A 16,270-nucleotide genomic window follows, 5' to 3' on the forward strand; every position below is an offset into this window, starting at 1 on the left:
TAAATTTTATATGTATGCAATATACATTTTAATTATATATATTTTAATTCCAAAAGCACTGCATGATCAACGTTAAGAAAAAAAATTGCAATCTACTTTGAGAGTGCCTTTGATATACAAACAAACCAATCCAGAGCCCACACCCCCAACCATGTCGTTTATCAAACTCACACACCAAGGCAATATTCCTTTGCCCTAAATCAATCCAGGACCAGGTACTGGACACCCAGGAACCACGCCTATAGCCCGTAGCCCACCAAAATTATTTAAATTATCCAATCCTAAACTTATTCATTATATTTACCCTGATTCACCCATTCCTTCCCATGAAGACCCAATAAAGGCTCTGGACCATGTTCTCTCCTCCTCTTCTGTCTCCTGATCAATCCTGGTCCTTCTCCGTAAGGCCCTGAGTGGTGTGCCATGCCTTCTGTTTCTAGGGATCTGTGAGTATAAACTTCTTTCTTTATGACTATCATTTCTGTATCTGTGTGTCTTACCATGCCTGAATAAAACAGTGGTCCATCTGGCCAAGGTGGTTTTACCTGTTAACAGTTCAATCTGTTGCTTTAATAATCCATGTTTTTCTTTTCTTTTCTTTTTAAAGATTTTACTTATGTATTTGACAGAGAGAGACACAGCGAGAAAGGGAACACAAGCAGAGGGAGTGGGAGAAGGGGAAGAAGGCTTCCTTCTGAGCAGGACCCTGGGATCATGACCTGAGCCAAAGGCAGACAGACGCTTAACCACTGAGCCACCCAGGGGCCCCAATCCATTTTTTTCTATTAACCCTGCTACTTGTGTGTTATAGGAGAGATGAAACTTCCACTTAATGGTATGTTTTTTGCCTAGTCTGGCATATTATGACCTTTGAGATGTAACGCCCAATTACTATCTATTTAATGAGGATATCTATACACAGTACTCAGTTTCTCTAATCCCCTAATGGTGGCAGCCTGGTTTATATGGTGGCAGGAAAAAGCTTGGGTTAAGCCAGATGCAGTGTCCATATAAACCAGTCATATTTAGAACCCTCACTTGTGGGGGAAGGAGGGATATAATCAATTTGCCAATCCCTCACCAGTTGGGAACTCCAGTGAATGGTCCCAGATATACTTTTGGCAGTTGCCTTGGGTGTTGTTTAGAACATACAGGACAGGCTCTTGATGCATTAACCAAGGGCAATCTAGCATCCCTGGCAATATGCCATCCCACCTGGGCATTGCAATGGCCACTCTTTCTATGTGCTCAATATGCTGTATCTTTTGAAGGCTCAGTAGCTAAAACTTGTACCTGAGCTAGGGCATTAGCTTCCTGATTGTAAGGGTGTATCAGCACCTCATGAGCCAGGACATGGAAAACAGTGAGGGCTGTCTTAGGCTCTTGTAGATGGACCCAAAGTCTTTCCATGTATCTTGACCCAGCAAGAGATTATTATTCATAACCATCCACCCCTCAGCTTCCCATTGTCCAAGTCATAGGGTTAATCCCTGTAGAGCAGCCCAGCTGTTAGTGTAGGAGGGTTAACGGCCAGGGCTCATGAGTAATCAATCACCAGCCAGACTGCTCTGAGCTCAGGCCACTGGCTGCTATGGTTTGTTTCTGTTTCCATCCAGATGGTGTTGGTGTTGGGCTGAAGAGGACTGCAGTCTGTGTGGGTGGGTTCCCTTGACTAGGCCCATCTGCCTACCAGGCATCAGCAGGAATCTCCCCTGCCCCTTCCTTACAGGCTGTGGGTCTGCCATAGAAATAGTGGTGGGGCATCTAGAGGATAAATATCCTCCATAGGGCCTAGGAGCACCCCATTTCTAGAGACAGTGGACTTGTGGACAGAGCACTCCTCTGATGCAAATAGACACACCACTTAGTCAAGTGGGGGTTTGAGCCATGGTTAAGGTGGGTCGAGGGAACATATATTTAACCCACCCCTTGCTAGGGAAGTTCTCATCGCAATGGGTTGCTCCTCAGTGAGAGGCTCCACCTGGAGGAGTGCTGTGTGCTCTGCTGGGAGCTGTTGCTCTATGGGGGTGTATCAGCTTTCTGCCCATTTCCAGAGCTTAGACCAAAATCTTGGGGGTATTGTCTCCATCTCTTGTTTCTGCCATAGTGCCCAATCCATACCTTCTGGAGCCATGGACACATTTAACTCAAATGGGAGCCCTACTTGTCAGATGCCCAGAGCTTTAGTCTGCTTCACTAGTATTTCCGCCTTCTCAAAGGTAGCTTACTGCTCTGATCCCCAGGCCTACACGTGGGGATCCAGTGCCTCCATCTCTTTATCAGGTGATATAAGAGATGGAAGCACTGCACCAGGTGGGGACTAAAAGTCCTCCATAAACCCCAATATCCTTACAAAGGTGTGCACCTCTTTCATACTGTTAGGGGTTGGGTAGGCTTGCATCTTATCAATCACAGCTTCAGGGTCAACACTGGTCTGACCCAACAAGACAACTCCCAGAAACTTTACAGTGGTGCCTGGGCCTTGAATTTTCTGTGGGTTCATTGCCTTACCTCTCCCTCGCAGATGATCCAGCAGAGCCTGCAAGGTGTCCTGCAACAAAGGCAAATCTTCATATGTTAACATTACAACATCAATGGTAAATGTTGTGTTATGTATATTTTACCACAATGTTTTAAAAATGGAAACATAAAATCCCCTGTAATACCATGACATAAAGACTACTGATGTGTGTAAATACATACACACACACACATACACACACACACGCACACACATACTGTATGTTCTTGCCATCTCATTGATGTGGGGAAAGAGAACAGGGACAGGTCTTGGGCTACCATCCCATGACATACAGTGGGGCTATGCAGGTAACCTTGGGGGAACACTTGAAAAGTCCATTGTTGCCCCTTCCAGGTGAAGGCACTGATCTTGTGACTCAGTGGCCAGAGATACACTGAAAAAGGCATTTGCTAAGTCCAGCAGAGCATGATACATTCCTAGGACTGTGGCTAAGGTATCTAAGATGGCGTCAATGTTGGGCACAAACACATGGATGGGGATGGGGAACACTACCTTATTTAGTGTCCAGTAGTCCATCGTCATCTGCCATGAGCCATCTGGCTTTTTTACTGGCCATCCTGGGCTGTTGAAACTACTACGGGCAGGGTGTCAACTACCTACCCAGTGTAGTTCTTGTATGGTTTCCCAATGCACCCAAGCAGTTTATATTGTTTGATATTTACCATTCTACGTGGGAATGGCAGGCTTATTGGCTCCCAACTGGCACTTCCCTTCAGCGTGGGTTTGATTACTCTAACCTGGAGGTATCAGAGATTTGCAGTTTCATCTTGTAGGCTATCGATGTCTAATATGTTCCCTGGTATTGGAAAGATAAAAACCTCATAATCTCAGGGTGGGTGGGGAATGCCCAAGAGGACCTTTCTGACTATAACTGTCTGTCCTGCATAACTATCAATGGCACTGAAGGGGGCAGGAAACCTCTGAGGGTTACCATATATTAAAGTACATTTAGCCTCAGTACCCACCAGAGCTGTCAGCATTTTATGTATGTCTGGAGGACCAATGAATAGTGAGCTCAACAAGGGACCTCTGATCACCTCCAATGGCCCTTCCCTAGAGGCAGTCTTGGCCTGCATCTTATGCCCAGGATGAGGGGGGCACCCATCCTAAATGGGTCTGAATCCCTGAGGCTTCTGCTGGAGCAGGTGGGGCATCAGCGATGATAGGAGCAGATGAGACAGGTCTAAAGTGTTGCTCAGGTTTTAAGGCTTTCTATGGGCCAACCCAATCTATCTGTTTAGGCAGGGTCCCTGCAGCAATGAGATCATACCATATTTGCTTCCAGGTTATTCTGACTGGACCCTGTATAGGGATTTGGGATAGCCTTTTGGATTTCTGGGCTTCCTCTCTATCTCTAGCCTTCCCAGTCACCCGTGTCCATTCCCAGGACCTGTCAGTTTCCTGCAGTTCAGCAATGGATTGCCCAACATGGTAAATATCTTATCTCATAACTGGGCTCAGCATGAATACCAGTGTTGGGGGGCAAACTGGAGAATCTTGGCTTTTATCTCTGCAGTGAATGTGTTCTGATCAGGACCTTCAAAGACAGGAGCACAGATCACCTGTCTCATTCCCAGATCTCTGAGAATTTGTTATACCTCCTCTATAGATTTCCAAGGTCCCACATGCCCAGGGAGATATTCCTTCATTGGGTCAAGCCTCCCAGCAGGATAAAATAATCCAACCTATAAGGAAGTGAGTACCCTGAATCCCCTGGACACCACCCCACAGGTGCTGCCAGAGAGCAGGGGGTGTCGTGATCATGCTCATTTTCTCTGCCTCCTGCTGGGTCAGAGAAACACCAGCACCCCTGGTATCCTATAACCAGACCAACCATGCCAGGATATTTTCCCTGGCCTTTTGCTGAAACTTGGCAGCTATCAGTAAGCTCAGTGGGAGTGTATTCTCCCAACATAAGTGTTTCCTGAACTGAAGGGTATTCTGTGCCTTGGGATTGCTGTTGCTTTGCTTTTGTTTTCTGTTGTATTAGGGGTTGGATGGCATGGGGCATTCCATCCACTTCACTGTCAATCACCACAACCTCCTGTTCATTCTCATTATTCTCCCAGGGATTCCATGTCAGAGCACCCCAATCAGGCTTAGTCACAAGCACCCAGCCCTTAGTCCAAGGCAGCTTGCACCCTCTTAGCTTTGCAAAAGGGCATGTGAAGTTCTCTAACTTATTACCCTGGGCTCCCATCATATCTATCAGCCCAAAGCCACCAGACTCGTGGACATTCTCATGAGCTTTTCTAATTTTAGCTTCTCTTCCAACTTTCCGACATGAGCTTCAGCCTCCAGTCGGGCATCAGTGGCCAGTTGAACTGCCCACTAATAGAGGCCCGCCCACCGTGACCACCATATGCTTCTTTTCCTAGCCACAGAGCACAAGGCACAATTACTCCAGCAGGCACACCAGTTTAGTCAGTGGAAATTTTAATAAGCAAAGGGAACTTACAAATGAGGCTTGTCTTGGGTGGCTGAAAGACGAGTGGATCCCCACACTCGCCCTCCAAATCTTCAAATTTTGTAAAGAAGACCTAACTGTGCTCAGTCATGTATACGGTGCAGGTGTTTTCAACACCACATCATCATTTCAAGATGATGTCCTAGAAGCAGGCTCTGGGAGGGGGGAAAGGCGAGCAGAGCCCACATCCCAAGGACAGGGGAGGGGTGTGGAGCCTCCAAGTGCCTGTGTCCAGGCTATGGACATGCTGGTCAATCAGCAGTCATGTCTTTTTGATGACGTGCCCCCAAAACCACATATCCAACAAAGGGCTAGTATATAGAATATGTAAAGAAACTCAATAGCACAAAACTAAACAATATAATTAGAAATTAGAAATGGCAAGAGATGAACAGACATTTCTCCAAAGAATATACACAGATGGCAAATAAGCACATATAAGCACATTCAACTTCATTAATCATTAGGGGAATGCAAATTAAAAGCACAATGAGATATCCCTCCACATCTATTAGAATTGACAAAGTAAAAAATAGTGACACCACCAATTGTTGACAAGGATGCAGAGAAAAGGGATCACTCAACATTGATCATTCACATCACTCACGATGGTACAACTACTTTGGAACAATTTGGAAGTTACTTTAAAATTAAATATGAAATTGGGGTGACTGGGTGGCTCAGTCGGTTGTGCCTCCAAGTCTTGGTTTCAGTTCAGGTCGTGATCTCATGGGTTGTGAGATTGAGCCCCACCTCTGGCCCAAAGGTCGGCAGGGAGTCTGCTTGAGATTCTCTTTCTCCCTCTCCCTCTGCCCCTCCCCCCCAAGCTTGTGAGCACTCTCTCTCTCTCTCTCTAAAATAAATAAATCTTAAAAAAAAAACTAAATATGAGATCACTTTACACAACTGCACTCTTGGGACTTATCCCAGAAAAATGGAAATTTATGTTCACACAAACACCTGTACACAAGGGTTCACAGCAGGTTTATTCTGAAATAGTCCAAATCTTAAAACAATCCAGATGTCCTTCAATGGGTGAATAGTTCAACAAACTGTGGTGCATCCAAATCATAGGATACCTCTCAGCAATAAAAATAAATGAACTACTGATACATGAGACAAGTTGGATGAATCTCCAGAGAATTATTCTGAGGTTGAAAAAAAGCCAATCCCAAAAGGTTACCTATCTTTTGCATTATTCCATTTATAAACATTCTTTTTTTTTTTTTTAAAGATTTTATTTATTTATTTGAGAGAGAGCACAAGAGGGGAGAGCGGGAGAGGGAGAAGCAGACTCCCCGCTGAGCAGGGAGCCCGATGCGGGACTCGATCCCGGGACTCCAGGATCATGACCTGAGCCGAAGGCAGTCGCTTAACCAACTGAGCCACCCAGGCGCCCTAAACATTCTTGAAATGACAAAATTATAGAAATAGAGAATAGTTCAGTGGTTGCCAAGGTGCTAAGTTGGGGGAGAGGGTGTGCCTACAAAGAAGCATTCTTGCAGTGACAACACTGTTCTGTATCTTGAATGTGGTGGTAGAAACATGAGCCTACACAGGTGGTAAAATTGTACAGAACTGAATACACACAGCCAAGCAAAAATGAGTACAAGGGAAACTGGGGATTCTGCCCATGATCACTGGATCCTATCAGTGTCTCTACCCTGGTTGTGATTCTGTATTATGGTTCTGCGAGATGTTTACTGAGAAAATCTGGGTAAAGGTACAGGAGATTTCTCAATTATTTCTTAACAGCTACATCTGAAGCTACAGGTATCTCAAGATAAAGTTTTGTTCTGTTTTTTAAAAAAGCATTAACCAAGACTTAAAAAGAAATCTTTTGGACCAAATCTTTCCAAAAGTCAGCTGGGCAAAAACTTTATGCACTAAGAATAATCACATGACAGATACACACCCTAACTATTCACTAAAATTGTTATGAAAAGCATAGTCTTTTTTCTTTTTTTTTAAGATTTTTATTTATTTGCGAGAGAGAGAATAAGAGACAGAGAGCATGAGAGGGAGGAGGGTCAGAGGGAGAAGCAGACTCCCTGCTGAGCAGGGAGCCCGATGTGGGACTCGATCCCGGGACTCCAGGATCATGACCTGAGCCGAAGGCAGTCGCTTAACCAACTGAGCCACCCAGGCGCCCATGAAAAGCATAGTCTATTTCATTTGATGGATTAAAGGAAAAGCATAATTGATGTAGGAAACTAAGGTTTTTTTTTTTCAGTCTTTATCTTAGGAAATGCACTATAAAAAAAGAAATACAGATAAAGAGCTGAAACATGGTGATGGTTGCACAACATGAATGTACTTAATGCCACTGACCTGCACACTTTTAAAAAATGTTAAAATGGTAAATTTTGTGATATGTATATCTTACCACAATGTTTAAAAAATGGAAACATAAAATCCGTAATAGCATGAGGTAAAGACACATACACATTGTAGGGTCTTGCCAACGTTTTCCTATGCATACAACATATAGACATGCTCAAAGGAAAAGTTGTGGTCATACACTAAATGGTAACTGTAACCTGCTTTATCTCCTAACACAGGCCAGACGCCCCCGCCCATCAGCAAATCCGTGCTCCCAGGGTCACCATTCCCGTGCATCCCTCCACTTTCCTGCTACAGTTACGTCTCCCAGGGACGTTTGCAATTATCCGTGTTCACAAAGCCGCCATGGAAACACCTTCCCGCGCTCCTGATTTCATCCCAATGACAATACACATGAAAGGCATCGCGGGGGGACTTTCCATTTAAGAGACCCGGGTGGGGGAAAGAAACCGGGAGCAGCCATGAAACGTGCACGCGGGTCCCACGAGGCCAGCAGCTCAGACGCCCTGGGCTGGGGGTAGGGGAGAGTAGAAACCATGACCGGAAGGGTCGAACCACGTGCACCACAGGGGGAGGTCCGGGGTGATGAAGCTCTGGTTAGGGAAGCATGTTCACCTGCCCCACTTCCAGGACACCTAGATTGGCGGCGAGCCTCCCGCCCACTGCCGCACATGCGCGGCGGTGAAAAAACGAGGTCACCCTCCACACACACCCCTAGGTGGCGCTGTTTTCTGCTTCTGCAAGAATTGTGCTACTTGAGGCTCCCACCCAGATTGCGCCCAACACATGCGCATGCACCCAGAGTTATGCCATAACCCTGCCCCCCTCCAATGCTCCAATCTGCAGCTTTAACTGGTCCTTTAAACGGCCTTGGGCCTCTGGACACCTGTCCCTAATCCCGCCTCCCACGGAAACATCCAGGCCTGAACTCAGAGCACACTCCCATTGAGTAGCAGAATCTGCAGCAACAAATCGCTACCTTCACCGACCTGCGGTCTTCAGCTCAAGCACCACGCAGCCTCACAGTGGATTTGGGGACTCCTCCTTGTCTAAACACCCACGTAGCACCCCTCCACCCCTACCACATTCCTGAACCCAGCAAGCCCAAATCATCACGCCTAATAAACACATAAGTATACCAGGATTAGACTCAGGAGGACGCCTTGACTATCTTCAATCTTGTTCTAACCTACAGCCACACCTCATAGGTCACCCCTGCCTCCCCCACCCCACCTCATCACCACCAGATTCCACCTGTGTACAGGATTCCATCCCAAACATACGAAAGCTACACCCAATAGCTGGTGCCTCCACCAGTCTGGGTCTGCAGACCACTTACTAGAAAAAGCCATCACAGCTTCCTGCCAGGAACATATTTTTGTGCCCACAAACCACCACTCCCTCCACCCCCTCCTTCCACCCATCTGAACATTCTGTGGACTCTCCCACTACACAAGGTGCATTGCATTGAGGCCATTTCCCCTGGACAACCTCAGTTAGCCCCTGGACCCACCCGCCTGTCAAGAATGGTGCTTCTCCATACCATTCCCTCCCAAATTCCTTCACATGTGGGCACGTGCACAGCTCCATCCCACTGAGAACTTACATCTCTAACCTGGGTTTCCATCAATGTCAGTTTCACATTTGTCCCCATATCCCAGGCTTGGCCCACAGAGTCTGATGTAATGTCCCTGCCCGCATCTCTGAAGAGAACGGGGGGTCTGTCTAGCTGTTTTTCTCTCTGACAGTCTCAGTTTGCAGTCCTTACTGAATTCTGGACTCTTAAACCCAACACCCCCAAAACAAATAATCCAGCTAAAAAATGGGCAGAAGACACGAATAGACATTTTTCCAAAGAAGACATACAGCTGACTAACAGACACAAAAGATGCTCAACATCACTCATCATCAGGGAAATACAAATCAAACTGCAATGAGATACCACCTGTCAGAATGGCTAAAATCAACAACATAGGAAACAAGAGATGTTGGCAAGGATGTAGAGAAAGGGAACCCTCTTACACTGTTGGTAGGAATGCAAACTGGTGCAGCCACTCTGGAAAACAGTATGGAAGTTCCCCAAAAAGTTAAAAATAGAACTACCATATACTAATTTACCCAAAGGATAAAAAATGCTGATTCCAAGAGACACATGCATCCTAATATTTATAGCAGCATTATCAACAATAGCCAAATTATGGAAGAAGTCCAAGTGTCCATTGATTGATGGATGGATAAAGAAGATGTGTATATATATACACACACACAATGGAATATTGCTCAGTCATAAAAAAGAATGAAATCTTGCCATTTGCAATGATGTGGATGGAACTAGAAGTGTATTATGCTAAGAAAAATAAATCAGAGAAAGACCAATACCATATGATTTCACTCATGTGTGGAATTTGAGAAATGAAACAGGATCATGGGGGGGGGATGTGGGAAGAGAGAGGCAAACCATAAAACAGACTCTTAACTATAGGGGACACACTGAGGGTTGCTGGAGGGAAGGTGGGCAGCAGGATGGGTTAAATGGGTGATGGATATTAAGGTGGGCACTTGTGATGAGCACTGGGTGTTACATGTAAGTGAAGAATCATTAAATTCTCCTGAAACTAATATTATACTATATGTTAACTAGAATTAAAAAAAAAAAAAAAGAAAATGAAAACACAACATACCAAACTTATGGGATGTAGCTAAAGCTGTACTTATAGGGAAATTTACAGCTGTAAATACCTATATTAAAACAAAAAGAATCTCAAATTAATAATCTAACCTTTTCCTTTAAGACACTGAAATAAGAACAAATTAAAGCAATCAGGAGGAAATGAGATTAGAGCAAATAATGAAATATAGAATAGAATACCATCAGAGAAAAATCAATGACACCAAAAGTAGGTTCTTTGAAAAGATCAACAAAATGTACAAATATTTAGCTAGACTGACTAAGAAAAAAAGAAAAAGACTCAAATTACTGAAATCAAAAGTTAAAGAGGGAATATTACTACTGACCTTTCTGATACAAAAAGGATTATACGGGAATACTATGAACAACTATATGCCAACAAATTAGATAATTAACAAATCCCTAGAAAGACACAAATAATCAGAATTGACTCAAGAATAAATAGAAAATCAGAATAGACTTATGAGAAGAGAATTAATAATTTTTTAAAAGCACAAAGAAAACTCCAGAATTAGTGGCAATTCTTCACAAACTCTTCCAAAAAATATAAGACAAGGAAACACATCCCAGTTCATTTATAAGGCCACTATTGCCATGACACCAAAATCAGGGAATGATACATCTCAAGAAAACTATATGCCAATGTCTTTCATGAATATCGATGCAAACATTCTCAACAAAAGACTAGCGAATAAAAATGTCATGTGTAAATCATGCATCTGATAAGGAGCTTATATCTTGAATACAAAAATAGTGCTTACAACTCAATAATAAAGACAACCGAATTTTAAGACAGGCAAATGATTTGAATACACATTTCTTCAAAGAAGAAATACAAATGGACAATGAGCCCATTAAAGGATGCTCAGTGTCATTAGCCTGCAGGGAAATGCAAATCAAAGCCACAAAGAGACACCACCTCACATTCACTAGGATGGCTAGAACAAAAAACACAGATAATAACAAATGTCGTCAAGGATGTAGAGAAATTGTAACCCTTGCACACTGCTGGAGGTGTAAAATGCTTCAGTCACTCTGGAAAACAGGCTGGTTGCTCCTCAGATTTTTAAACATAAAGTTTCCATACACTTGGCAATCCTACTCTATAGGTAGGTACCAGAGAGAAAACATGTTCACACAAAATCTTGTACATGAATGTTCACAGAAACATTATTTATAATAGCCAAAAAGTACAAATAAGCCAATGTCCATTAACTGATGAATGGATAGAGAAAATGTGATATATTCATACAGTGGATTATTATTCAATAATAAAAAGGAATGGAGTTGTGGTACACTCTATAATATGGATAAGCCTTGAAAACATTATGCTAAATGAAAAAATCACATATGATTACATTTATATGAAATGTCCAGAATAGGCAGAGCCTTAGAGACAGAGAGATTATTGGTTACCTAGGGCTGAGGGTGGGGGTGAATGTTGGACACAAGGTGAGAAGTGACTGCTAATGTTTACAGGGTTTCTTTTGGGAGTGATAAAAATGTTCTAAACTTGATTGTTGTGATGGTGCACAACTATGTGAATACACACAAAACAACCAAATTGTGCACTTTTTATCTTATTTTATTTAAATTTAATTAATTAACATATAGTGTATCATTAGTTTCAGAGGTAGAGTTCAGTGATTCATCAGTTGCCTGTACACCAGTGCTCATTACATCACATGCCCTCCTTAATGCCCGTCACCCACTTACCCCAACCCCCCAACCCCCTCCCCTCCAGCAACCCTCAGTTTGTTTCCTGTAGTTAAGAGTCTCTTAAGGTTTGTCTCCCTCACTGGTTTCATCTTGTTTTATTTTTTCCTCTCTTCCCCTCTGACTTGGTAGATATGGCCAGTAAGTACATCATGCTGGTCAGTGATTTGGCCACATCTTTGAATAAAAGGACAATAATGCAGAGTGGCTGGAAGGCCATGCCTATGTCCAAGTGAGACATGATTTCAGTGTGGGAACCCAGGGGGATATCTGAGAGTCATTGCTGTGAAGAGGGGGGACATTTGGAGAGACCTAGTGAGGTCTGTGAGTTAGGAAGTGTTTCCTATGGGTGATGGGCTGACTGTCCCATAAATCTGGGGATGGTGGGAGAGTAGCTAGGTGACTTGGGAGAGTAGATAACACAGGAGATTCTCTGAGCACTGGGGGTGAAGTGATAAGGGACATGGGGGAGGAACCCAGTGAGGTCCGTGAGTTAGTAAAGTGTTTCCTGTGGGTAACAGGCTGACTCTCACAGAAATCTGGAGATGGTTGGAGAGTAGCTAGGTGACTTGGGAGATTCTCTAAGTGACGTGGGTGAAGTGCTTGGTGATGAAAGTAAGAAGATACAGTATATTGTTGGTAGATATGATGACTCCGAAGAAGCCCCAGAAGACAGAGCAGACCCCAGTGGCTTTGGTAATTGTCTGGCATCTTTGGAGAGGGCAATGTGAAGTGGAATGTGGGTAATGATGGGGGTGAATTTGGTGAACTTCTGGGGGAGGATGGTACATAGACCAGCGACCCCAGGGAGGAGTTTCACATTATGGATGTGTTCCTGGTAGAGGGGAATGAGAAGCTGCCTGAGGTTGGCATGCAGTTTGCAGTGTCTGGGCTGGGGGACCCTTCAGAGAAGCCAGATCCACTCTCCTCAGATGCAGTCACGACTGCAGCTCCCATCCTGCTCTTCTCTGACCCCAGAAACGGAGAGTAGCGGTGTGTGTGTGTGTTGCGGGGGGTGGTGGGGGTGCCCTCTGAACAAACGCGAGAATAAACGAACGAAACACACAGACTGACTTACTTACCAAGTGTTCGGTCCTGTCCTCTGAATTGGATTCCACGCAGGTAGAACTCTGGAAGAAACGAGCGCAGGGAGCGCGGGCAGACCGCTCTGAACGCCGCTCTCCTGGGGAAGATTTGAGCGGAGGAAGACCGGGGCGAGCTTTAATACCAGTGGGCGGGGCCTGGGCGGGGCCTGGGCGCGGCTTTACACCTGCTGCCCGCACATCACTTCCAGCGACCAGACTCCGCCCAGCAGAAACTTGATGTCATGTTTAAAGTTTGAGACAAACTTTGATTTGATTTGATTTCATGTTTACAGTTTGGAACAATTTAAGGTAAGAACTTAGAACTTTTGTGAGCCAAATATAAATTAACTCCATTTAAACATTTAAAACCATTCTAGCGCTGTGATTCTGATTGTGAGCCTGGACCAGAGGCATTGTTGCAAACCCTCAAACCCCAGCCAAGATCTGCCGAATCAGAAACCCTGCGGTCGGGTTTCTGGGGACTCAGAAATCTGTGTTATAAGAAACCCACCCTCCTGATATTGATGCATGGCAAAGTTTGAGAACCACCTGTGTGAGGGAAAATAAATTTTGTTTTTTAAAGTTAAGATACATTTGTAAAAATAAAATTCTTATCTGGGGAAATAGGAGCTAGGTGGGTAGGGATTGATTGCATTTGGTGATTAGGTTAGGAATTTGAACCAGTGGTTCCAGATAATCAGATCCTCTAATTCATTGTTTAAATTATACGAAATTGTTTAAATTGTTTAAGTTATGCTAATTACTGAGAATTGCAATGCTCAAGTGTGCGAGATAAGTGATTTTTTTTAAAAAGATTTATTTATTTATTTGAGAGAGAGAGAGAGCAGGGGGGCTGATTCCAGGACCGTGAAATCATGACCTGAGCCAAAATCAAGAGTCTGCTGCGTAACCAGCTAAGCCACCCAGGTGCCGTGTGACAGCTAAGTGATTTTATGTAAATGTTTACATCAGAACGTATATCTTATTTTCCACCCTCATTTGCTTGTGGGCTCATTCAGGGTCAACCCCTTCCTGTTCTTTGGGCTGGTGTCTCAATTCCAAAGACTTTCAGAGACATTAAGGGGGAGAAGGAGGTTATGTCTGAAACTCTTCCACCATCCATCACCTTGTTAAAGAAATATCAACATTTGTTTTATTCTGGGGCGCCTGGGTGGCTCAGTTGGTTAAGCAACTGCCTTCAGCTCAGGTCATGGTCCCGGAGTCCTGGGATCGAGTCCCACATCAGGCTCCCGCCTCAGCGGGGAGCCTGCTTCTCCCTCTGACCCTCTCCCCTCTCATGCTGTTTCTCTCTCTCTCTCTCTCTCAAATAAATAAAATCTTTAAAAAAAAAACAAAAAAATTGTTTTATTCTTTCATTATAATTATTTTCCAAGCTTCCTGAGATGAACTATAAGACTTTAATTTCTGCTTCTCTGTTTAACATATAGGATAAATGTTGGTGACATCCCATGATCTGCTGTCATTCTATTTTAAATTTGATGAATTTTCTCATTTCTTTTAACCCCAGATCACAGTAGACATTTTTAATCTTTATTTGTTGTGTCAAATCCAACTTATGAACCATGACATTTTTTTAAGATATTGGAAACATTCTTTTTGCTTAGTAAATGATTCCTTTTACATCAATAGGCATTTATAAAGATGTCCATCACTTTTCTATAACATTCAACACGTTAAATCAGGATCTCTAATATTCAACCACATAATTCCTTCCTTTACATGATACATACAATGAGTATGAGGTCAGTTAAAATATCCCGCCTGAGCATCTGTTTCTCTTTTACCCCCTTTGTGCTTCCTGGAGATAGGGCAAAGTGAGCCGGACAGACTTGGAACTTTGTTCAACCCAGATCCATCTCTACAATGTGGCAGAAGTTGATCCAAGTTCATTTCAAAACATGACCCTCTTTTATGTTTTCCAGTACTAATGACATTATCTTCATGTTTTCCTAACTTTCAATATTTTTCTGTGATTTGGGGGTGCAGGGGGATTATTTAAATACTTGGGATTAAAATCATAGATTATACTGCATGTTTGTGAAAGACAGCCCTGGGCTGTGTGATTGTGTCCCTGCTCCCGACCAGACCATTATTTTCAGAATTCAACAACCCTGCATCTACTTACTCTACTCATACTTCTACTTTGCAGTGGTTGCGATCTCTGCCTGATCATGTCAGGTGGTATGTGGGCTCCAAATCCTGAGTTGCATATTTCGAAGATTCCTCCAGGCATTCTGATGCATCTTCCTAGGAGAATATTCTCTTCTGATTAAAACTACTAGACTACAGAGAATGTGGCAGAACAGGGATAGAGATAAAACCTGGGAATTATAATTGAATGTGGCAGACATGAGGCCATTCGGGTCCTGTTCTACCAGGAGCAGAAGGTAATTTTTGGCCAAGGGGGAAATAACAGCTCCACAGGGGGAATTTTTTGTTTGTTTCTCTGTTAAGCTGAATAACAGATTTTTATCCCAAAGACATGTAGGATCCGATGTCAGTTATTGGTCAGACAATCCATTACAAACTCTTTGTAAAACATTTTATCTAATTTTATTTTAAAGATTTTATTTATTTATGAGAGAGAGAGAGAGCACACAAGCAGGGAGAAGCAGAGACAGAGGGAGAAGCAGGCTCTCAGCTGAGCAAGGAGCCTGATGTGGGACTCAATCCCAGGACCCTGGATCATGACCTGAGCCAACAGCAGATGCTGAACTGACTGAGGCACCCAGGCATCCCTTTGTAAAACATTTTAAATGTCTGCATGATATTTCTATCATGGATAAGCCAAATTTTTCTATCCGTTTTGCTAATGTTGACATTTCCTTTTCTTTACCAATTTTTCATTATTATATTGTAGTGATGCTCCATGGGTATTTATCCTTGTCAAGAGAAATGACTGGACCAAGGATCTAAGTATTTGAGTGGCTCTTGATTATATTGTTAAATTACTTTCTAGGAAGGCTTTCTCAACTTCCGTTCTCTTAGCAGCATGAATGGAAGTGTGGGTCTTACCAAACCGTGCCTTCTCTACCTCCATCTCTGGAATTGGACTATACGATTTTTAAAAACCCTTCTTTTTAATTTGATATCACAAATGAGGTTAAACCTTATTTTCATACATCTTATCACTGAGTCAGTTTTGTGCGTGTATATGTGTGCAAGGAAGGTGGATAGGTGATATTTTCATTGTAGAAAATGGTGTCAAGAAAAGCCTTTTGGATTCATCTCTGAAGCAAAACTTTGCTGGAGAGTCATCTTTGGTGATCATACAAGACAGGTTCTGGCCCCACCTGTTGAAGGTCCTCAAAGGGGCTGATTTTGGAGTGCCTGGGTGGCTCAGGGACTGACTCTATTTTAGCTCAGCTCATCATCTCAGGATCATGAGATCCAGCCTCACATCAGGC

General features: G+C 43.5%; 1 protein-coding gene across 1 annotated transcript in view; it reads right to left on the minus strand.

Annotated features, from left to right (window-relative positions):
• LOC118536636 (uncharacterized) overlaps window positions 1-16,270 on the minus strand; it is a 58,835-nt gene that overhangs the window by 19,405 nt on the left and 23,160 nt on the right. The window contains exon 5 of the mRNA XM_078063573.1: window positions 4,013-4,079. Coding sequence (XP_077919699.1) covers window positions 4,013-4,079 — 67 coding nt within the window. The remainder of the gene's footprint in view (window positions 1-4,012; window positions 4,080-16,270) is intronic.

The sequence above is a fragment of the Halichoerus grypus genome, chromosome 15 (genome assembly GCF_964656455.1).
Source record: "Halichoerus grypus chromosome 15, mHalGry1.hap1.1, whole genome shotgun sequence".
Classification (NCBI taxonomy): Eukaryota; Metazoa; Chordata; class Mammalia; order Carnivora; family Phocidae; genus Halichoerus; species Halichoerus grypus.